Here is a 25,151-nt window from a genome sequence, read left to right as displayed (position 1 = left end):
CACAGTTAAAGATCAGTGAATCAAAATAATGGGTTGTCTTTTCCAACATATTACAGTTGATATTTTCTAGCTGATTTACTGTTTGTCTGATGCAATGTACTTTCCAAACTCTGTAATCTTTATCCATTAAAACTGAAGTTATATACTTCCTATAAACCACAACATTCTAGATTTAGTAGGGAAACTAGAGATTGATACTAAATATTTTTATCATGATGAGAATGAGCATTTGGTTAAGATTCTGTGTGAATGGCCTGACAGCTCAGTCTGTTGAAGCACATTTGGAAACACACAAATTCTGTTTATACCCAAAAATAAGAAACCAACAAGGCCTCGTGAATCTCTAACAGGCGGTGTTTAACTCCAAAATTTAGTAAATTTCTTTTCCTGCTAATAATAACTAATATTTTGAGTCCAACTAAGAACCAAACTTACGAAGCTCATATTAACAGTGTATTAACAGTCTTGGTAATGGCCTGTCGGTTACACCCACACTAGTCTGCAACATAATGAATAATAGTCGGTATCTAGGTTGAGTCATATTCTTGATAATTTCTTCTTGATGGTTCAGTTTTAGAAAGTGAATATAACGTCACATTTTAATATCGAGGGTGTAATGTTCAGTGTTTTCATGGACGGAGACTTAGATTTAGATTTTTCTGTTAAAACTCTGCATAATAACATTTTTTGGAAATCAACTCTCCAAAAATAACAACCTATTGTTTCCAGTAACAAACACATGGAATTTTATTTCTCAGTCCAAAAATCATTAAAGTGAAACATTTGAAGAAAAATATTTTTTTTATTTCTCCATCATAAACTAAAGGGACTACTGAGCTCAAACATCATTTCACAGCCTTATTCTTTCCCTCTACAACACATGACAGCTCCACAGTGTTTGTCAAACTCTCTTCAAGTTCTTTCTTAATTACTCAGGATTTATCTTTCAAACGTGTTCCAGGATCCAAAGCCTGTTCTCGCCTTTACACTGTACAAAAATACAATATACTACAAAAAATGTTGCGTCCCTTAAAGAATATTTTTTCAGTAGCAAAGGCAAAGTCTGCCCCCGTGTTGGTTTGTATAAAAAGATCCTGCAGCAGCAGAATCTGTCTCCAACTACGCAGCACTTGCCCCCTCCCTTTCCTTGTCCATCTAGAAAGCTGCAGCAAACACACCAACAAATAAAATACAAAACATTTTGTTGAGGCACAAAAATGCCCAAATCCAAAAAGCTAAAAAATAAAACTATTTAAAAAACATATTTTTCATTGTCATAAATGAAAAAAAAAAAAAGAAAAATCCATGATGAAGTTGTAAACTTACAAAGCTGACAAACCTTCAACTCTAAACTCATAAATAAAAAGTGAATATCTTAAGGCTCTTGATGATTAAGTTAATAAGTCAAATATATACAATGATTAATTAAGGAATTATTTCTGTACAGAAACATTCTACGCAGACGATACTTCATATTGGCAGCAACGGCTGAGACTCAAACTTCCCCAAAAAACACAATAAATATTATTTTTTCTGCTGTGAAGCAACAAGGAGGCGGCAACATATACAAAACTCAGTCTTGAATGAAGCACGTTATGTCTGTAAAGCTTTGGGGAAAACTCCAGCACGTCCAGACTGTCGTTCATCAAATCAGGTCCAGTGAACCTCAGTGGACCAGTGACAGTCAAAACATAAATTAAACAGCAAAGCAAAAATCCATCTTCAGACTCAGTTCCATACAAAAAGAAAATAATAAAAAATACTACAAATGACTAACGTGTCTTCAACAGGTCACTAAAGTCCTCCACCACGAAGGTGGGCTCTGTCCGTGGACCCCTACTCACCGAGAGTCCCGTTAGCTATACAGGGTACTCCAGCCTGTTCGCGCCCTGTGTCTGCAGTTGCCTATTGTCCTGTTTGCTAGTCCAGTGTGGGGGTTTGCCTGTCATATGGTGGGGGTGTCGTTCCTCCCAGTCTACAAGTGAGTATGGCGGTGGTCCTCGGGGAAACCTCGCCTTTTGCAGCCTCTTGTCCACCTCTTCCTCGTCCGATTGGCTCCCTGTGTCTGATTTCTGGACTCGAGCATTGACGGAGTTTTTGTCCTCGTACAGCTGGTGATGGAGCAGGAGGTGGTGTTGCTGATGGTGGTTCGGGGGGTTTTTCTCGATGAGGTTCTTGATGTGGTTGAGCTGCTCGCGGGCGGTGCTGACGCTGTTGTGCAGGGCGTTGTTGTCCTCCGCAGCTGGTGTTAGAGATGACGAGACCTGGGTGCTGACCCCCGTGTGCGCGCTCCGTTTCCTCCGCCTCCTCACGCACCATAACAACATCGAGACGACCGCCAACAACCAGACGACAATCACCACGGAAACCAGAAGGGGCACCAGGTGGTCTGCTGGACAGAGGGGAGGAGGTCAGTGAACAACTTGAATGTACTACCTCTGTTCCTGCCGTGCACACGATGGATATTTGACGTGCATCCAACCTTCAAAGGTTCGAGTCAAACGTCACATGATTCATCGTTGCTGAACCTGTTACTATGGCAACTTGACATATTGCAAAACACAATCTGTTCAGAGAGAATCAGTCTGGAAACAGGAAGAAGCTACTAGGGCAAGAATCCGCCTCTAGAACACGTGTCCTGAGACAGAGGTTAAGAGTTAATATATTGCTTTTTAGTTTATTTAGCAACCTGTGTGTGCATCACTATGTTGAAGACTTTTAATATAAACCTCATTAAACAAGGGAGGATGATATAATCTGAGAGTTAAATACTGAGTTTAAATACATAGAACTACGTTTTGGCTGCTGTGGGACATCTCTTCTGTGTTACAAAGTTCTCCAACATTGGCTGTAGCTAAAAGCACGACTTCTTCTATATTTGTTCCTATAACTGTGTAATAAACAGGAGGCCACATGTAAAGCAGCCTCTTGTTAAGAGTCTTCTCCTGTAATGGGACTAGGCCACACGTTTTCCCCTGCCATTTTTAGCAACTCACCATTGGAGCCGTGGCTCTGTCGGCGCTGGATGCGAACCTCTGCGATGGCGCTGATGATGGAGCTGTTCACGCTCCTCTTACTGACGAGATCCATGATCCTATCTGTGATTTCTTTGATGAAGTTTATTCCTCTCCTCTGGTCCTCTATCAACTGAAATATCCAGCAGAAAATTACCATTATGGTCCAACTCATCACATTTCCACTGGTTCACGAACAGTAGAACCATTTAACCAGTATATCTTTTCCATTTGCTCTTCTTTTTTTTGGGTTCATCTTTCACAAGAAAAACCATCTGGCACACACGACTTATTTTATTCATCTGGCTACAGCACCGGTGGTTTAAAACCATTCTTTAATCTTTGAAGACATTACTTGACATTAAGCTCTAGCTACTTATCAGTTTTTTAAAAGCCACTAAATTCTTGATCCTTTTCCATTTTCTAATTCCAGACTTTTGGTAAACACTTAGAGATGTACTGGAAGAGATTGGAAATCACAACTTGATCACACGATATCAGCTGATGAGAGCAGCTCTGCAGCTCTTTGTAGTAAAGAACTCTGTGATACTGTTTTAGAGCAGATGTGACTTACGATGGCGACGTGGATCTCATTATTGGTGCTGAGAGACGGCTCACAGGTCATAGAAAGGGAGTCGACAGAGGACAGGTTCTTAATGATGTAGAGGTTCCTCAGCTCGCGACAAACCTGCTCCACTGTTACACCCTGTAAAACAACAACACACCAACATGGTTCGTGTTAACCTTTGTGATCCTCACACGTTACAAGTCCCGTTCTGAGGAAATCGATATTTATCTTTTTGTCTATTAGTCAGGAAAAAAAAACGGAATCCAGACTGACCTTTGACATGATGTCCTTGTTAAAGGTGAAGGTGACGTTGGCACAGGGGTCCTCTGGGTGACACCTGGTTGTGGGTGGGGCCTGGTGGGTGGGGCTCCAGCACTCCCCTTGGCTGGAGCACGGTTTGACAAAGCAGAGCTCGTCCCGGACGGCGACGCAGGTCTGACCGACGGCACACTCGGCGCCATGAGTTTTACTGTGGAGGCTGCAAGGTTTAGGTCCGCACCAAAGCTGTAAAAACAGGGTGGATAAGTTAACGTCACAGCATTTAACACGCTATAATACTACCAAACATATGAATCTATTTTTTTTAATTGCTGTAAATATTTAATTGCAAATGGCCGAATCATAACACGAAGCCTAGGTTATATCGTGCTGTGTGTACAACTCTGCTTACCTTCGTGCAGGAGACTCTGCCGTTGTTACACTGGCAGCTGTTGCAGTCTTCGTCCCATCTGCTTCCATCCAGAGCCACCAACCCCCCAACCGTGCAGGGCCTTCCCAAAACTGCAGCACAAGGCACCAGCAAAATATAAATTAGGATTTTGTTTCCACTGATTCACTTAATTTGATTTTGTGAGAAACCAACATCTACAGTTTCTAAATTAAATAAAGTAATGAAATAATGTGATTAAGACTTTGTCTGGTTAGTGACTGGGTTTCCAGTTCTAACACACAGATCTAATGACAGATAACAAGTCATATATAATGAATTCATTAGTTATCAAGTCAGTCCGTCTTTAACAGGTCATGATGTCAGACTGTTGGCTTTAAGCTGAAGGTGGATTTGGACTCTCTGCTGATAGAAATACATTTTGCAAACAGGCCTGTTTGATCAAAGAGATGAGGTTCTACCTTCTTGGCAGCGGTTTCCGGTTCTTCCTGTCGGACAAATGCAGCGGTAACCGTTGATTTCATCCACGCAGGTCGAGCCAGAGGAGCAGGGCGACGACTGGCACTCATTGATGTCTGAAGGAGACGAGTGACGGTCAGTACTTTTGTCTTTGTGTGAGAGCTTTACTGTACATCCACTGTAAATTAGTCTTTAGTGGTAAAGGAACGATGGAAAAGGATCCAGAGAGGATTTCAAATGTTTGCTGCACTTGAATGATGAGTGTTTAAAAATGTAAAAGTCAATTAACTTGTTAATTAATTTACTTTTTGATTCACTCGAAACAAATATTTTGGGAAGAAAAGTAGGATCAGAGAAAAGGGAGGGAGGCAGACAATCAGGGTCAGATGGAGGGAAAAGAAAAGTGCAGCAGAAGGTCAAGAGGTCAAAGGTCAGCACTCACTGATCCTGCAGTCTGGGCCGGAAAACCCTGGAGCACATTCACATCGATACCAGTTGTCTCCATCGACACAGGTCCCACTGTTATAACTGCAGGAGGACACAGAGGATTTAACAAACAATGGAACAGATGAGTCAGGAGGACAAACGTCTGTAGATTGAAATTTGTCACTAAAAGATAAAAATGGAGCTTTAAATCCAAAACGCTGACCTCACCGTGCTGCAGCCCTCAGGCTGAACTCTGAATCCTAATTATAGGCAGAAATGTTTTGCTTTTTCTCACTGCTGTTTTTCAAAGAAAACAAAGACGAATTTGTGAGTGTGGTTTGGAGAGGAGAGTGGGAGCCGAGCAGATAAAGTCAAACTGGCAGTAAAACTGTTTTCTTCCTTTTTGTTCCAGATTTGATTTGGTGAAAAGTCAAATGGGGGAATTTAATACGGGATATGATGGTTTTATCACTTGTTACCAAACATTATGAACTTGATGTTATGACTGAGGGGAAGGAAACATGCTCCTCCAGGGATTTTTGACATCTTGAGCTTCGTGTGCCGTCAACAACACCACAAAAAAAAAGACTCTTTTCATGTTTTTCCCCCATTTAACAGCAGCAGCAGCCACATCACCACCTGTTTCTGTGCCTTTTTCTTAACTCTGCTCATTTTGAGTAAAAGCTGCGTTTTTTATTTCTGTCTTTTATGCTGATGTCCAGGTGTGTTTACAGGTAAAACTCTGTTGAACTCACCATGGTTGAGAACTGCAGTCGTTGGCATCTGGAAGGTAAAACAAACAAAATGCTGTGTCAGACGACGATGCATGTCCTGAGATTCAGGTTTAATAGGAGTGTGGTTGGTAAAACTCACTGTGGCTGCAGGTGGCGCCCTCCCAGCCCTCCTTACATACGCAGTTGAAAGAGCCTCTGTCCACCACACAGGTCCCTCCATTCTCACAGGGACTCGGAAGGCAGCTGCTGTTCTTTGCTGGAGAGACAAATACGGCTGTTAGCCACATAGCTAATGTGGAAACACTCGCCTCTTCCATGTGTGGTCAAACTGACCGATGCTACAGGTGGCTCCCTCCCATCCGGCGGAGCACAAACACTTGAAGGCGTCTCCTTCGTCGTAGCAGGTTCCTCCGTTGTTGCAGGTTGTCTCATCACACTGACTCTCTCCTGGAAATTAAAACAGGAGCCACAGCTGAGCAAATCAGAATGGAAACACCTGTGAGGTTTGATCAAACCAATGCACCAACAGCAGCAACATCAGTACATATCTACAAATGCATCTTCGCTAAAGAACTCGGTTCTGTGGGACGGTGCTTACTGGAGTTACAGGTCTTTCCTTTCCAGCCGTTGGTGCATTCACAGTAGAAGTCGTTGACCAGATCTCGACAGACGCCTCGATTCTGACACGGGGCAGAGCTGCAGTCGTCGATGTCTGAGTGTCAACAAGATAAAACGTTAAAACACGTCCCGACGAGGAGGAGGAGGAGGGAGGAAGGAGGGAGGAAGGAAGGAGGGAGGAAGGAGGGAGGGAGGAAGGAGGGAGGAAGGAGGGAGGAGGAGTCAGGGAGGACTCACTGTTTAGGCAGGTAGGTCCGTCCCAGCCTTCAGCACAGATACACTCATACTGATTAACTTTATCGATGCAGGTTCCTCCATTCAGACAGGGGGCGCTCTCACAGTCATTTATATCTGAGGGAGTCACATTTTATTAATTATTAATAAATATTAATATATTATTAATTAGAACATAAACAGTTCAACTAGAAAATGGAATCACTTCCTGTACTCACTCTCGTGACAGTATGTCCCAGTGAATCCCTCCTCACACTCGCAGCTGAACTGTCCACCAGCGTGACTCCTACACCGCCCGTGGGGACCGCACACATTGGACGAAATCAAACGCACCCCACTAGGTGTGCTATTGGACGCCACTGCCACCGTGCAGCTGTCAATCACTGGAAACAAGGAGGAGCCAAAGGACCAGGGATGAACAGGGACTGTAGGTAGGTTTACACATTTTAAAAAAATCACTTTATGCGTGAAGTGGGTGAACGGGAACCTTTGCAGGGCGTGGTGCGGCAGTGGTCCCTCAGGCGTGAGCAGTTTTTGCCTTCGTAGTCTTCAGGACATTTACAGACGTAGTCGGCTACCAGGTTGAAACACTGACCGCCGTTTTGACACGGACCATGGAGGCAGTAATCGATGTCCGACTGTGGCCAGAAAGCATTAATACAAGTTATTAGTTAATATTACTTCTTATGTTTTTCTTCAGTGCTTTACAGGTTCATCTGTTCATTTGTGCCTTGTTCAGACTTATTGGATAAATACGTAAGTGTAGATTGTTATTGTGGTGAACGACCATCACAGCTGTGCACGAAGACTGGACGTACAAGGAAGTGATGATGTTGGTGGAAGGTTTGATGCTTTAACAGTTTTATGCTTCCACCGTGATTATAAAATGGCAAATTATCCTTTTCAAAATCAATGAATGCATTTTTTTTAAACATTTAAAACATAATTTTTCATTTTAGTTGAACTTTCTAGAATTCTAGAAGGTGTAAAATTCTCGATGGCTGGTTTGTTTTGTTAAAACACACTGCTGGAAAAAAGAGAAATGTTCATTTAGCCCCACAAATGAGTCATATTAAAAATGTTAATTGTATTTGTGGAAGTCAGAAACTGGAAGAGTGCAGCTCCAGCTTCTATCAGGCAGGTCATTGAAGTGAAAGCAGCTTAGCAACAACCCACCTGACAACGACTTCCTGAGGAACCAGGTGGACAGAGGCAGTGGAAGCCGTTCACCTCATCGTGGCAGCGGCCGCCGTTGAGGCACGGCTCGCTGACGCACTCGTCCAGGTCTTTCTCACAGTGTTCACCTCCAAAACCCGGAGCGCACACGCACTTGTAACCATTGACCAGGTCCTGAAAGAGACAAATGATGAAGTTACTATTTCTAAGGTTAAACTCTCGTTTAATGTCTAAACCAGGTATCTGCTTTCTTTCCTACATTTCACAATAACTGTGTTAGCACAAAGCTAATCAGCCAAATATGTGTCAATACAGTGTGTATATTTACTTTCGTAATCTAATTCAACTTCTTTGTTTCTTTAATGGATCGACTTTATACCCACTGAAAAATAAAACGAGTTTCCTGCCAAACAGCAGCAACATGCTCAGAGGCTGGAACATGTCAAGATGTTTCACTGGATTAAATTTGTCTTCAAAGTCTTAACTGCACCCTGCAGAACTCTGGTTACATTATCTGTGGTTTGTACGTCACATATTGTTTTTGCTGTTGTAACAGAAATCCAGCTTTTTTTCCCAGCTTTTCATATTTTTCTAAACGTTTGTGATAAAACTGTCATTGACCCACGAATGCTGCAAAGCAAACACGTACACCGACACTGAGGTAATTCAATTAGGACAGTATCAGTAAACAAGAAACCACGAAGGAAAACTCATTTAAAAAGAATAAAAACTGTTTTTCTTTTGTTGGGAAACAAAGCAGACATATGATCTGCTGTTGCCATCGAGGCCTAACACATAGTTATGTCTCGGTCCTGCCCGCTTGGCTCAGCGTTTGCTGTTTACAGCTCTGGTGAATAAAACATGTTGCAGAAAGAAAAGGTCTGAAAACATTGCACTCACCTTGCACATGGCTCCGTTCTGACACTGGCCATGACAGTCATTGATATCTGCAGATATAGATACAGGATCTCAATCAGAGCAGAAACTTTAAAAGAAAGTTGGGTAAAGAAGTTGAAGGTAAAGCTGAAGATGTGGTGAAATAATATTTCGACGTTTTGCATCCACCTGCTTTGCAGCCAAACGTAAGGGTCAACAATGAATTTAAAACAGCTGCATTAAGCACATTTAGCTTAAGATAAAAAACAGACCACAGGCTACTGTGATGGCTGATGACCCAACTAAACGTCAGTGCTCAGAGTGGAGAAATCCAGTGAAGCAGCACAAAATCATCAAACTCTTAAAATCTTCTGTCCTCACTTTATGTTCCGTTATGAAATTTATGGATTTTAAAACGTTCCATCTTTTTTTTCCCCATTTGGAGCAAAACAACCCAAAAACAATGGAAATGTTTCATAAATAGATAAAGAAGCTGCAACTGTTATTGCTGTTGTGCTGGTTGAATGTTCTGGCCTCTGCCTCATCCCTTCTCCTCCTCATTATATAGATCACTGTGTCGTACTCACTCCTGTCACAGTTCTGGCCCGTCCAACCAGGCAGACACTCGCAGAAGTATCCTCCAATCAGATTTCTACAGGAGTTGGCATTGGCGCAGGGGTTGTCGTCGCATTCGTTGGCGTCTGAAATTAAACAACAAACAAAAGAAGAAACAGGTTAGAGAGAGAGAAAGCAGAGCATCCTGTAGACAGCAGGAGTTTATGGATCGCTGTCTGCTGGTCCTGATTTACACTCCTGCGTGCCGATAGAAGATTAATGGAAGAAAATGACACACAGCTGCTATCCTAAAACCAACAGACAATGGAATATGGGAGCAGTACAACTATGAAGGACTAAAATATGTTTGGGAAAAATTTAACTGAATCATTTGATGCACAAGAGAAACATAAACAATGGAATATTAGAGACATGGGTTTGATAGTGGATCCAGAAAACAACTATTTGCAACTATTTGAATGTGAACAAACCAAACTAAGATGATGAACACTACAAACATTATACCAGCTAAACCAGAGCATGTTAGCATACTGAAACACTGCTGAGCCAAAACAGAGCTTCGCTGTGTTTGTTTTGTTTGTTCCCTAATTTTCCCCCCATCTGTGAAAAAGTCAGGAAAAGGTTTAAATTGTTAAGTCTGTAACTAACGTGTGCAGGTCAGCGTGTTGTTAAGCTTTAGTACTTTAATGATGCTTCATTAGCGTATACCATTTAACTAGTGAAGGAAAAACTGAGATGTCAAAGGTCGAGCGTAACAGTACACTGACAACAGATGCAACAAATGCTAATAAAATGTCAACGGTGTAAATGGGTTAACTTGAACTTCTGTTGCTATTCTGAGTCGTGAGCAACAGAAGTAACATCTAAAAGCTACGGATGTGTCCAAAACCATTCAACAGTGGAGAATAGATCACTGGCAGACCAAACTAACCCTCCACACTTAAAAAGGAGAGGAGCAGTGGTCGGCAGTAGATTAGCGCTGCGATGAGGCAATCTATGGCACTGAACCTCCAAACCACAACCAGTCTTTCAGGGATATCTGGGAGACCAAGCAGGAAGGCGCTTCGACCTCTCAGACAGTAAAGAAGGAGGTTTGGCTTTAGCTGGTGCAACTGAACTGTTTGTACATAAGACTGATTGGAAATCTCAACAATGGAAGAGATGAATCATAACTTAGACAAAGACTCCAAGCAGTTCCCTAAACAGCCTCTCAAACCTTTCTGAAGGAGTTTTCATTTTTCAGGGACACTTCTGGTATCTGAAGAGGTATCTGAAGGGGACTCACCTATGAGGCAGGTCTTTCCAGTCCACTGAGGAGGACAGGTACACTTGAAACCATTAACCAGGTCCTGACAGGTTCCTCCATGACTGCAGGGATTCACCAGACACTCATCCACATCTGACACAGAAAAAGAAATGCCATCATCACCATTGATGAGGCGGCACTAGACGTTCAGGCTGCATGGAATAACAGTAGAACTTACTGATGGAGCAGGATGGTCCCGTCCATCCAGGGGCACAGTGACACTCAAAACCATGAGGGGTTTCTGCACAGCTGCCTCTATTCAGACACGGGTTTGACAGACAGGCGCGCTCCGCTGTGGAGACACGTACGTAGGTCGGCTCAGACGTGATAAAAACAGTGAATGCACAATTTCAAGGTGTGAATAACTTCATACGAGAGAAACGTTTCAACCATTCACTTCCTTTGTCGCAGTCATTACATGTTTAGCTACACATCTAGGCTCCTAAGATCATTTTGTACAGTTTAAATGTATTTGGGTTTGAAGTGTAGACCCCCTCACCTCTCTGACAGTTTACTCCAGAGAAACCTTCAGGACAGGAGCAGTGGTATTTGTCTGGTCCAGTGTTGCTGCAGGTTCCCCCGTTCAAACATGGCTGCCGTGTCCCACATGTGTTAAGGTCTAGAAGACAAACAAACACATAATAAAGAGTTCCTTTTTAATTCACTCTGTATGACGAGTTCTGTTGTTTGCACAAGGTGACAGGAAGTGTGTGTGTGTGTGTGTGTGTGTGTGTACCTTTGTCACAAAGCTGTCCTCCATAGTTTGTGTCACAGAGACACTGCCAAGGCTCCACACAGCTGCCGTGAACACAACCAGGATGAGGGATGCACTGATCACAGTACTCTCCCTGCCAGCCATACAAACACCTGGTACACACACACACACACACACACACACACACACACACACACACACACACACACACACACACAGTGTTAGTTAATACTGGTGATGAACGTTTTTAATCCACAATGTACTGTACAATAAAAATGTGAACACGGAGAAAGTCCTGAAATACAAAAAACAATAGTTTGTACTTTATTTTTGTCTCCCATTAAGAGAGTCCTTGCTGTGTGTCCATTCTCACAAACAAAACTAGTTCACTGTAGTTAAATTCAATAATATCAATACATCAAATATAACTCAGGTGTGAAATGCACAGAGAAATAATATTATATAAATACATTCCATTCAGGGTATATTCCTTAATAATTCCTTAATCAGAGACTCGTGACCTTATTGAGATTTTCCTGTGTAAATAAATTGCAGAATAAATGAACTCTTCTTGGGATGTTGACGTTTCACATTAAATCAAATGTACATAAAAACGTGTGTGTCTCTTCTTACCTGCACTCTCCAGGGACTTTACAGGATCCGTGTTCTGTGCTGCAGCCTTGTCTGCAGATCGCTACAAGAAGAAAATGAGAATTAATTTCTTTGCTTTTGTCCACATCTGCCTCTGTGGTGAAGAATGTTCGGAGCTTGCCTGAAGTGTTTGAAAGCATAAAAAAAAAAAAAAAGCCTCTAAAAGTGACTGTGTTCACTGTTCATATCTCTGACGGCTGCCAGAGAGAAAAGTATAAAACACAAAATGTTCTATTTAATGAGCTGAAACAGTCTAAACCAGGACAGAAAACGGGGTCCATGCATTAATAACAGCCAATGGGGACTCACCTGTGTTGCAGTCTGGACCGGACCAGCCCTCCAGGCATGTCTTGTTGCCGTTATGGTCGCACTCATAGTGGCCGAAGAAGTCGTCTCTTGGGCGGCAGAACTTGTTGCAGCCGAAGCCGTAGTAATGCTCGTCGCAGCTGAGGCGGACCTGGAAGTGGAACTGAGCCACGACACCGTTGTGCTTCAGGCTCTGCCACTGTCGGCTGGGGTTGATCATCCCTGAGTGGACGGCTTTCTCAATAACTGCACCTCCGACGGCTGTGAATACAACAGATCTGTCAGACAGAAATCACAGAGACGTCCGCTGCTTCACAGCAAAGACAAAAGCATCTAGTTGACATTAAACTGAGGCAAGACTGTGGCAGCAACTGCTTTTGATTTAATAACTGGTTAGTTTCTTAATGATTTGTCAACCGTAACTTTAGAAGACAGAAAGTTTCTTTCAGATCTCCAAAATGTTCCGTTTATTATCACAGAAGTCAAAGGAATCAAGCAAACATCGAGCTAAACCAGTAAATCTTGGGCAACAATCAACACACACTGCCTCACTAACTCCACTGAGCTGTCGGTTTGTGCAGCAGCAGATGTGGAGGCTCAGAGACTCAGAGAATCAGAATCAGTACTCTGGAATATTCCAGAGAGTGTGAAAATACTGAGCTGCCCTGCGGTATTTCACCAGTGGGCTGGAAAGTGTGGTCGGACTGAGGTGACAGTGGCTGTTCAACCGGCAAGAGCTGAACTTAAAGAGCTGAAAAGAAACCAGCACGAGTCCAGACAGCAGGCCGATGTAGCAGGTAGCTACATCGGCATGGAAACAAACTGTGACACTTCACATCGTGATGGAGAATAAAATAAAAGGTGGCAGAAATAGCACAGTGGTGGCAGGTTTAAAAAAATTGTTAACCGAAAAAAAAGGCTGCATCAGTTTAGTCCAGGATTGTTGGAGCAAATATTCAAACCCGGCACTTCACCGATGAATCCCGACTGAACTGAGGCAACACCTGCCCGAGAGTTGCAACTGAAGAGAGACCTGTCTGTGCTGTAACCTAACGTCTTCTGCAACTCTCTAAAAAGACAATCTTTGCCTTCACTTTACTGCTTCTGACACTTTTGTTACCAGAGAAAGAGACGAGAGAGATGCAGCCGACATTCATGGTCAGCATCTTAACCCCCGAGTCGCAGGGCACCATCGAAGGAAACTTTACCTGTAGATTTACTGCGTACATTACAAAAGCAAAGGCAGCCTTCTTGCAACTTATTGGGACTCAACCAATAAAGTTAAATTCATTTGTGTTTGGCCAAAAACTGAAAACAACACTGACTCATTAGAAGTATTTGTAGTTTACATCATGAGATTAAAGTGTGATGTTCCCTCTCTTTTAATTCTGTTTTTCAAGTGAACAAGTTAACATGTCACTAGTTTAACCAGTTTAACAGCAGAACCTCCGCTGGCCCCAGCCCTCCACAGTTTGCTTGATGAAAACCACTACTGCTTCTGGAAACACAAGAAGTACTAAAATGGATGAAGAATCATAATCAGTGAAATAATTACGGCTACTCATTCCAGCAGCAGGAGCTACTAGCTGATCTGCCCCACGGTGTTTACACCATTAAACTTGTTGATGCTAAACAGAGTCATTCAATATTTGCTCTGGCCTCATTTGGCTCATCAAAAGTTCCAGCTTCAACCTGTCAACTGTCTGCTGAACGTTTCTGAACGAAACCTCTAAACCTCACACAAAGACTCAGCGTCGCAGCTCAGCTGGCAGCTGGAGCATTTCTGGTTCCATGTTTGGAATAAAGCTTAAATGAACTGGTCCTCACGTCACCCCAACCCTCTCTGGCTGCACTCAATCCCACCTGGAGCAAGGTCGGCCGACTTCACACCAACCCTATAATAGTTCCCTGAGGGACGCCAAATACAGCACCGGCCCAACACTCTCGCTCTGACCGCCTCGCTGACCGCTGGGTGATAAACAGGAGCTCAAACAAAAGTTGCCAGCTTCACTCACTCCACACACTGTTTACAGCCAGTTTTCTGAATGGGACTCATCCAGTGCATGTAAGCACACGTCCACAGGTCGGTGTCACAGACTCATTAAATCAAACCAACTGATTTTTGATTCTTGTTTTCTATATGTGAACAAATGGAACATTTAATTTTTTTTAATTTTACATGAATTCTGTAAAACCAGCGTGTTCCATTATAGCCTTTACACACACACAGTACATAGAATTATACATATAATTATGCAGACAAAGTTTATCACTAGAGAAAAAGATATTTTAACAAGTAACAGTGAAAAATTTAATTAAATGATTCTTTGTGCAATAATAATTTCTTGAATGAATAGAATTAACTGAGTGTGGATGCAAAAAAAAACAAAAAAAAAAAACACAGATCACCTTTATGGAATCACTGTGTGGATAAATGCTGATAATGACGATGATGAAGATACTCACTTCCAGAGGACGAGTTGTTGTTGAAGTCCAGAGCCTCCACGATTAACGTGTATGACCTCTGCACACATAAAGACAGAAAATTCAGTCAGTGTGAGTTCACATCATTTGACGTTTAAAACTTTAAAACAGAGTTATTTTAAGCACAACATTTCTAACATTTCACATTTGAATCTAAACTGTAAATGTCATAAAATTCTGCTACTAAATAATTAAGTAATTAATACTACATTGCACCATTTATGACATTTAATGCACATCATTCAGAATTTAAGTGTCGCTGTTGATCGATTTCTTACCGACTCCCAGATAGTTTCCTCAGCATGAACAAAAAATATTCATAACTATCTAGTAATAGAATAGATTCCAGCAATAGATTAAATTAACATTAACTGATCAATTGAGCATTACTGGAAACAGTTTCTCTTCTCTGGTGCAGCGTTCTCTCTCTGTGTGTCTGTGTTTAAGTCTCAACTCTCATTATTTCGGCTCCACTTTGAAACTCTTTGTCTCTCTTAAGGCCACTGTCGCTCTCACCACTATCGAATAACAGACAGAGCAGAGCCAGAGTGAGTGTGTGTGTGTGTGTTTCTGTGGTTGAGAGGCTCGGAGGTCTCTCTCTCTTTATAGTGACACACACTCTCTAACATTCACACCAACCGAGCACAGAGCTTGACGTCAACCAGACCCCAAAAATGAAGAGCAGGGAATCACAAAGGCTCAAGTGTGAGTATGTGCTTCTATCTTTGTGAGGAAACTTTGAAGACCTGAACCCACAGCGAGTCCTGTTTAAGACTTGGTTTTAGGACCAGACTTTAGTCCAGGTTAGGGAATATATGTGGTCAATGATGGTACTGACAGGTACACAGGTACGTGTGTGTGTGTGTGTGTGTGTGTGTGTGTGTGTGTGTGTGTGTGTGTGTGTGTGTGTGTGTGTGTACAGTGACACACAAACTTGGTTTGCTGAGTACTGATTTTACGCCGTGCAGCTCCATGGTTAAAGGGTTTATTTTCTACAGGGACAACTTCTTGTCACTGTTCTCACAGGTACCTTATGTCAGTCAGGATACGGTATGTCCAGAAATCTGTATATCAATATCATATCTGCTCCAAACATCCAGTGCTGATCAACCTCTACATCAATGCCCTGATGTTCAATGGTGCTCGAGAGCAATGTCAAACCAAACACATCAGATCTGCACAGGAAACACATCAGTTCTTACAAACTAATTCAGTCTCCCGCTGATATGAAACCGCACTGCTGCGGAAATCTGACGCAGATTCAACGAACAGTAGAAACCTCGTGACATGACTTCACAGTTTCCCGGTTCGTTGTGGTGTCGATGTCCAACTCCACGATTTAAAATTAGAATCTGCGTCAAAATTGATTTTCTTTTTTTTCTTTATGATCCTGAACTACAACCTAGGTGGCCTTACATCATCCCGTCCACATTTATCAAACCCTGCTGATGTTGGAGTGACTCCACAGCAGCTAGATAAACTCTCTCCTACCAGCTCTCAGCGCCGCAGGAAACCACAGTCAGCCCGTTTAGTTTACAGATTAGTGGTTAGCTCAGGCTGTGAAGTCGAGTTATCGAGCGCTCAGAGCTGCTGACAGGATTATTGGACCATAATGAGACATAACAGGCATCACACAGGACTAACTCAAGTCTTAGATTCCGGTTTTCATGTTTCATTCCGGTTCTATCATCCTACGGGAGATGGAAATATATGATCGGTTCATACGCCAACAAAAAGTATGGATTCTTACGAGAGAAAAACATTGTGTTTAGCTTTTCATACAGACTGATTCATGTCCTGCAGGGACAGTGAGACAGTGACTCACTGGCATGAAATCCTCTCAAACACTGGAAACTGGTTCTAAATTTAAACGACTTTGTTCAAGGATAATTCCCGTTTGATGGGCCTTATTTTGGTACTTTTAACACGAACACTCAGATGATCAGACAGGTCATGATTTTCCATTTTACTCTGAGATGTCAATTACCACCTGAGGATCAACATAACCATAACTAGAAAAGCAAAAAAAGGTTCACTAAGAAATTCAAAACCAATCTATTGGTGACTGGTTTGAAATGCTTCCCTGCTCCTCCAAGTCTTCTTCAGTCAGCCAATCAGAGTGAAGATGAGTCCAAAAGTCATGACTCAGCTTCCAGTTAACTTCACCTGGATGATGATGGAGAATCTTCACAGACTCATGAATCTAGAAACAGAACCAGAAACTCAAGCATCCTAGTTGCTCCACACAGGGCACATCATGTCTCCAGTGTACCATAGAGCTCTTTAACAAAACGCCACATAACTGTCACTAAAGCAGAACCGAGCTAACATGCTGAAAACCCTCTCAATAGTTCTTGCAGCATAGTTACGTCACCTCTCTGGCTGAAACTCGATCTGGGCGTCGGGCTGATGCCTCCTGACCCTGGAGGAAAAATAAACATGTTGTCCACCAAACACAGTGGGTGGCACCTCGAAACATTTTAGCAGCTAATTAGAATTTAGGACAAGAGCGAGAACGGGAGACTGACAGCTGGTCACCTGCCAACAGGTTCCACTTTCGTCCTGCCAAAACATCTACCAGCATTTGTCTGCACGCCATTGGTGATTTCCCATCACTCCCCGTCCCTTTGATTGTTTGATCGAAGAGGTGGAACTGCTTACTCTGGCTACAGGCTCACTGTGGGAAAATAGTTTGTGAGCAGCAGAGCCAGGCGACATGTGGAGGCAGGTCCATGCAGTGTGGAGGGAGGCGTGGAGCCGTGAACTCACTCACACTGAAATAAAAAATAAAAACTTCCTCTGTTTGTGTTCGGTTTGATGGTTTATCTGACGCCGCGTCCAGGCTGGCTGATAGCATGTTGAGAATAAGATGCACACCAGGCGCTGCTGGTTCTCAAAGTAAGAATGTGGAACATTCGAGACTCCCTGAGGAGAACCCCAGCAAAACAGGAACATTATAGGTTAGTGGTTAGTGTCACTTTAGGATCCAAAAGTTATCAACAGTAAAATGTCAGGAAAATAGACTCAAAAGGTCTGAAGGCACAAAAATCTAAAACTAAGAAAAACTTGACACAAATTCTCATCCTTTCAGAGATCCTCACTTTTAACTCTCTCTCAGAGTGAGATACTCAGATGGAAATCAGTCTTAGGTCGTTCATAACCAAAAACCTCAAAACAACTTGAACATCGGGTTTCATCACAAATCAACAAGAAGAACTTTCCCGCATCAAGCGTATTTTGTGTTAACTCTTGTACTAGATCCATAATTTAAAAAGTTTTTTGAAGAAACTGAATCATTTCTGTCAGATTTTCACTTAACAAGGATAAAAGACATTAAAAATATTTTTACTTCCAGTAAATCACAGGATTCAAGTCATTTCAATCAAAATCAGCATGCAGAGACATGAAAAATAGTTCAGCAGAGTCTCCTTTGCTGTTGACGACTCATCATTATGTGGTAATGTCAATAAAAGTGTGACTGATTGTTTTGAGAAGTCTGGACCATGAAAAACTAACTGGCAGAGCTCACAGAACTAACATGACTGCTGGGAAAACCTTGTAAGGGCAAGTCTGGTGTGAACAGCTTCATACAGGAACAACTCAGATGAGAAAAGGAAAGTGATAAGGGAAGAAAGGAAAGGAAGGAAGGGAAGGAAGGAAAGGAAGGAAGGATGGGAAAACAATCAAAGAGCGTCTGGATGTTTCCAGCATCAGTCAACAGTCAGACTGGTCGTCAGAAACGTCCTTGTCTGGTCGCTGGCGAAGCCAGGCTGATGGACAAATATGTAGCCCTCATCATGTTGAATTAATGGGAGTCAAGACGCTGCTGGTGTGAAGGACTTTACATTAAAACGACACGTGTGGATGTTCTGTCAGCTACAATGCTTTAAGAAGCGATATAGAATATGATAGAATATCATTAATGAGCACAGCTATGAGTGTTCTGCTCTGACGTTGCTCCAACCATCACAGCTACAGCTACAACTACCTCGATCTGGACAAGCTGACGCTCTGTAGCTCAGTCAAACAGCGATAGTTCAAGTAAATTGTTTGCATCCCAAACATGCAGCCGGGCACAGGGCTGTATCAAATTCAGGTGAGTCAGTGATTTGTACATTTTGAACACCAACGGCTGCAGACACGGCGGCTCTGGGGGCTCAAGCACCTGTCCTTTCCCAGATTCCCTCTCTACTTTAACTAACCCTCTGAGGTCTTCGCCATTTCTTTCCACTGAAGTCAGGCCCAAGAGGTACAAGTAACAGATATCTGTTCATTCAGCCCAACATGAACTATTTGACTGTGTTGTAGCTGATGTTAGCATTTATCCTAAAGCATCACTGAGCCATAAGCACAGGAGAGCAGCATGCATGCCTAGAGTCTAGTCACCACTATGTCGCAGCAACAATCTTCCCTTTTCAACTGAATTTATGAGCCAAAATAAAATAAAGCGCAACTTTTCTCATGTCAGTACACGCACAGGTTTTGCTTTATGACTTTTCTCCACTTGTGCTTCCACAACATTTGACCATTTACCACTGTCCTGTAATTAACACTTGTGGCCTCAGCCGGGGCCGTTCCTGCAAAAGTTACGTGGGAAACTTCTCTGTTATGTCCTTTCTTAGCCAAACTAACTTAACCTCAAACCGCAAACACTGGTTAATGAGTGTCTTTAAAACATGTCACTGCAGCTTTGAGAAAAACTGACAAAATGAATGAAATGAAAGTCGAAATCGGATCCATCTCTACCTTTAAACACTCACCGACACATAAATAGTGTATATTCATTTTTTATACCAGGATAAATGGTTTTTATTTACCACACAAAAACTTTAAATTTCAGACACTGAGTGTTGAGCAACCACTCATCCATCCAGCTCAGATCACAGGTTTGTGTGTGTGTGTATGTGTTTCGGGGTGGTCTGGTGAGGTCAACATCATTTGTTCCAGCACAGACCTCAGCAGTAACCACTGATGTGCATAAAAATGTTTCAAATGTCCCCTGTTTTCCACCACCATCATCAACATCATCATCATCATCATCATCATCATCATCATCATCATCATCATCATGTTTCTTTATTTTTAAAAACCAGGGTATGTGACAGTTACGGTTACAACAAGCAGGTTTACTGAGTAATCCCATTACTAATGAGTGAATAATGGTGATGAATAAATGTTGGTGCATCACAAAGAAACAGCCAACTTAGCAGTAACAGGCCGTGCAGTACTGTCAACCAGCTTAGAAATAACATTACTGCATGATGGCAAGCAAATGCCTGAATAATCAGCAGAACCAAACCAAACCAAACCAATGCCACTCTGTTTCTTGTTACTCATCATCTCCAGTCCCAGTTCTTCACCTGTAGTTTTGTGCCATAAGCTTAATTTGAGGCCCACAACTATTGTTCTGCAGAAACCTGCTTGTTTAAACCAACATTGGCTCCGAGAGGTGGAGAGAAAGAGAAAAGAGACAGAAAAAGGATGTTTAAAAAAGCAAACATCCAAAACAAAAGAGACAAAGGCTCCAAGTAAGACAGTAGGAAGGAAAGGATAAAATGAGTAACATGTAAAAACTGAAAATAATGACAGAATAAGGAGGACGCTGGATGAACAGCAGGTTTGGCACAACTTTACAGATCCTGAACTGCCCTCACAGCCCCAATAAACACGACTGACGCACAGATAGACTGTTTGGGTCGGTTCCTACCAGGAGGAGGAGGAGGAGACAACAACAGAAACCTCATCCTGCCCGTCACAGCTTCATTTAACATGCCAGTTACTAGGGTCAACAGAAGGAATGTCCTGCAGCCGGCCGAGCAGAGCCGCCAACAACAGCCCTTTATCCTCATCACACTGCAAGGTCAGGGGAGAAAACTAGCAGAACAACACAAAGAAACACTCTGCAGCCGCTGATGAGCGCATGAAACCTCAGCCAGTGTCTGCTGAGCACCACAGAGAACTTGAAACCAATCGATCGACCCTGAGGCTGAACAGCAGGGAAACCAAGAGACGATCGCTCACCCTGGGAACAGAAACCCTCTGAGGAGCTTTAATTATCAGTCTAACTTAGCTGCTTTATGAGTGAGTCAGTAAAAACTATTGGATAATGTCAGATAATTAGCGTTTAGTTAGTAAGAGTTAAGGTATGACAGTTAAAGGGTAAAATGATGAAACCAAATCATAGTTCTATAGTTTTAATCAATGTAAAGAGTAACAACAGAAATGGAAACACAACAACAAGCTATCAAAAACTATGTAGTTCTGATCTTCATCTTATTTAAAACAGAGTATTTGGACTCACCGGCCATGCAAAGCTGAACGGCAGCACCATCCTGGCTTTGTCACTCTTGTGTAAAGAAAATGTATTCCCACCGAGCACGGGTGTTGAGGCGGTGCCGAAGCTGCAGGGCCCGGCCGAGGACACCTTCAGCTGGTACTCCTTCAGGCAGACCCGGAAGTAGGTGTCACATTCATCTACTGTGCATCGCCGATCCGTCTCGTCGCGGGGTCCGTCACAGCAGGAGCCGCTCTGCAGCTGCCCGTTGACGTTCTGCATCGACAAAATCTGAAGCTCAAAGTGTCCTGAAGCTGAAGAAACCTGCAGAGAGGGTGGACAGGTGAGTTCTCAGCAGAGAGCGAGACAAATAACAGCAACAAGGTCACCATGGACAAATCAGGAGCTCACTGTAAAGTCCTCGAGGGCCCACTTGGTGGTTAGATTGAAAAGTTTATTTTTCAGTCTGAACAGGCTAAAATTAGGTTCCACTGAAGTACTAGAAAGTACAAAGGTCCCATTTGACCAGATATTTGGTTCAAAATATCCTCAAGACCAGGTCTGACTGCCCTTACTGTCCCTTAAGAACCAGGTGTCTTTTGTTATACACAACCTCTTCTGGTACGTTCCTAATCAGGTCTACATTTCAGACCTCTACACTGCAGATGTGCTAAAAATCAAAGAGTAAAAAGCATCATTTCAGTTTGAAGAGGTAAATTTCCTTTTACTTAGCCCAGAACATTTGAAGGGAACCTCAGACTTCTCAGTACTGGACCCCCTTAAAGACTAAAGGCTTGAAAGAGATGAAAGTAATAGTTGAACCTGAAACAGTGGATGCAGGAACATTATGTTGGTCAAGTGGGAAAAAAATGCATACATTTCCCACAATTCATCACAAGTGCATCTTATATTAGACGCCCTTCCTCTGTCAATTTCCACGTCTTTCAAGCTTTGTTCGTGGTTTTCTGTACACTGAACTGAGACTGTATAAGGCTCCCATGGCCCCTACTGTCCCTGTTGAATGAGGTCTCGAAACCCAACACTGAGTTTTGTCATTTTATTCAACGAGAAACCTTAAGACTTAATAAATAGAAATATTAATTCAATCACTGCAGATTCAATCATGCACCTAACTGGGAATACTTTAATCAATCAATCAAGTACAACTGATGACAGTTTAACTTCAGGAAGCCAAGTGAAAATGGGAGCCGAGTTGTCGAATTCGTTCACAGAGTTCAGCTGTTGCAGAACCACTGAACAGACCCGGCAGGAACAAGCTGAATGCATCGTGTTCTGGACACTACCACTTTACTGTTCCCTGCAGGATCTAATTCACTCACAGCTCACAAATCTGACAAACAAGACTGATTCTTATTAACACGTGTTGTCAGTGCTCATCCAAACATTGATTTCATCCAGCAGTCTGTGGCCAGAGCAATGCATGAGCTCCAACCCAGCGCATGTGATCCAAAGCTGAACAAAATCTAATGGAATTTATGTCCCTCCAGAACAAAATTCCCATTAAAATGACGTATTCATGCACACAGCTCCAAAAACAAATGGTCTTTTAAAGACTAAAACACCTGCATCGTTAAAAATCAGCACAGTCTGAGATGCATTAAAGCAAGATTTGATGTAAAAAGGATTCAAACTACGCTTGTTTTCATGTTATATGGTCAATAAACTATTAAATGATCCGTTTTTGTGCTAAATTTCACTTTCAAATTTCCAAAGCAAAGTCAACCACCATGATTCTTCAAATATTAATAGGAGCAGAAACAGTTTTCTCTTTAATTAAAGGGACATTTCATCTTAATATGAATATGAACAACTTGCAAAATTCACAATTAAAGGAAACAGTTCACTTTTACGACTCCACACAAAACTTAAACTTAAACTTAAACTCCGGAAGGTTTTGAGTCAGCTGATGAAGAAGAACAGTGTCCATAACTCTTCTTCTTATTTCGAAACAAACTTAAAATAAGGCAAAAACCAGCGGGAGTCTGGTGTACCTGCAGGCGGGCTGAGAGCAGCAGGAGCTGCAGGCTGAAGGGCACCGAGAGGAGGACGGAGCTCCGTGTGAGGGTCATGCCGTCGGCTCTCGGGGTTCCGCTCCGGGCTGACTCCGCTCCGGATGGGACATGCACGGGTTTTACTGCCCAGAAGAAACCTCCACCACGAGCTGGCACTAAGCTCCGTCCCACCTCCTTCCCCACGGGAGCCTTTTGTCTGCTGCCGTCCTGGTGTCGTCGAGCTCCGCTCCGACCGAACCGTCCGCTCCGGACCCACTGACGCGGCCCCGGAGCAGGATGGGTAATATGCAGCGGCAGGGGAGGGGCCTGTTCTCCGGCCACGCCCCCTGTTTAATATTAACGAGCAGCGGTTTGTTGACAGCTGTGTTCACACATGGAGGCGAAAACCCCCAAAACAGACATGAGAGCACTTTGACGTCTGTGTGGGAATTGTAACAAAGACAGAAGAAGAAGAGGTAAAGTCCTGTTGCAGTTTACTGCTGAAATCATTCTGAAATATTATTTGTGACGCTGCTGCTGCTTCTACGGCGGCTCTGAAGTGTCAAACGCAGCAGCAAAGCTTTTCATATAACACACTGTGTTTTTGGTTGTGGAGTTGGTGATCGTGTATGTGGTTGGTGGAGATATATTTAGAAGAATGACAACAAGATGATCAGTTGGCAACAACTGACAAGTAAAGAAAAATTGGCAACTCCAGTTGACCTACTGGTGGAGTCTTTATTTTCAACAGTTTCAGGGGATTTCATCACCCTGGTGAAATAAAAATGACTCTTACAGTAAAACAAGTAGTTTTGCCAAGTTTCATTTGTAGATAGTATAATTAAAATTGTACCAAAAGAAAAGAAAAGCATGTCAGAATTCGGGACTTTGAGGCGCCTGTAATAATAGTGTAACCAACAAAATATAATATTTTGTCCAATAAAACCACTGATGTCGTTTGGAGCTGTGAGGGTGATTCGTATGAAACCAATTCACAGATCATAAAAACAGTCAACCTGCCCTTGTGCTCCTCTGAAACCGTGGTTTTGGTTATTAATTTACAAGTAAAAACCATTTTCAAGTGCTGTTGTAACTTTATGGTCAAAAGTAGGTGGACACTCTGGAAATAGTGGACTTTCAAAATAAAAGTTCAGTGTGGCATAGTGTGAAATATAGAAAAAATATGAATGTAAACCAAATTAGCACTCACTGTAAAATATAAAACATCAAATTATGATCAAAACTATGGAAACTGAGAGTGTGATCTGTGTGAAACATGGGGAGTGGAGGAATGAAAGGAGGTGATGGGAGGAGGAGGAGGCGGTTTCTGTTTCTTCGTGAAACAGAGGCTGAGCGACAGAACAAAGGTGGCCTCCTCTTTATTCTCAAATTAGAGCAGCTGGGCTCTTTTCCCTGGAGGAGCCTCATGAATAGATTATTGGATCGCTGTCACTGAAAGAGAGACAAAACACTCCCCCAACCAGCCCCCTCCCTCACCACCAGCAGCTCCCCCAGCCCCCTCTGCTGCTGTGATGATCAGACAGACTTCTGCCCCCCAAAAACAGAAAGACTTGATCAGGGTGAGGTTTGAGGTCTGAAGCAGTTGGCCCTGATTCTGGACCGGGTCTGTGTCTTCTGATGATGATGATCAGTGAAGTAAAAAAATATCTAAACACGTTTCAGTCTTAAATGTCTTACTTTTGATTTTAGGATTCCTTCACCTTCAACATCACAGCTGCCTACACTGGAACAGCACACACCTGACACCTGAGTACAGAGAACAACACTGAACAAGTGGCCGGAAACAGGTGGAAGTTCTGATAGTAGACAAACATGCATGAACGTCAATTGGCAGCTGGTTTTTAGAAACAGTGTAAATTACATTTAAACTAAAAAAGACAGAAGAACACATTTCCAGAGTGGAGAGGCCGGTCAGCTCCCCCACTCTGAGGAGTATTTCAACTGGTTAATTAACTGGACTGATGCTACTGATTTCATAAATCAAATAATAAAAGAAGAAAGTGCTCATGACTTCATGCCAGACTTGGTTTGGAG

At 42.6% G+C, this 25,151-nt stretch overlaps 1 protein-coding gene across 2 annotated transcripts; it reads right to left on the bottom strand.

Moving 5' to 3' along the window:
- Nucleotides 1-782: 782 nt before the first annotated feature.
- LOC113162095 (protein jagged-1a-like) lies at nt 783-23,439 on the bottom strand. Of its 2 annotated transcripts, none has more exons than XM_026360097.1 (26): nt 23,097-23,439; nt 21,112-21,408; nt 14,793-14,850; nt 12,330-12,587; nt 12,003-12,063; nt 11,391-11,521; nt 11,154-11,273; nt 10,833-10,946; nt 10,634-10,747; nt 9,360-9,473; nt 8,797-8,843; nt 7,897-8,070; nt 7,208-7,358; nt 6,939-7,103; nt 6,724-6,837; nt 6,467-6,580; nt 6,202-6,315; nt 6,008-6,124; nt 5,890-5,917; nt 5,151-5,236; nt 4,711-4,824; nt 4,253-4,362; nt 3,856-4,086; nt 3,589-3,720; nt 2,997-3,147; nt 783-2,392 (listed from the first exon to the last, which is right to left on the bottom strand). In XM_026360097.1, exons 1-26 carry the CDS (start codon nt 23,172-23,174, stop codon nt 1,860-1,862), a joined length of 3,726 nt encoding a protein of 1,241 aa, XP_026215882.1. In that variant the 5' UTR covers nt 23,175-23,439; the 3' UTR covers nt 783-1,859. The 2 variants fall into 2 exon arrangements, with proteins under 2 accessions (XP_026215882.1, XP_026215881.1); XM_026360096.1 differs by having other exon boundaries at nt 783-2,389; nt 23,097-23,392.
- Between the last annotated feature and the right edge of the window lie 1,712 nt (nt 23,440-25,151).

Source organism: Anabas testudineus, chromosome 1 (genome assembly GCF_900324465.2).
Source record: "Anabas testudineus chromosome 1, fAnaTes1.2, whole genome shotgun sequence".
Classification (NCBI taxonomy): Eukaryota; Metazoa; Chordata; class Actinopteri; order Anabantiformes; family Anabantidae; genus Anabas; species Anabas testudineus.
The sequence above is the reverse complement of the archived record's forward strand: the minus strand, read 5'-3'. Positions and strand labels throughout refer to the sequence as shown.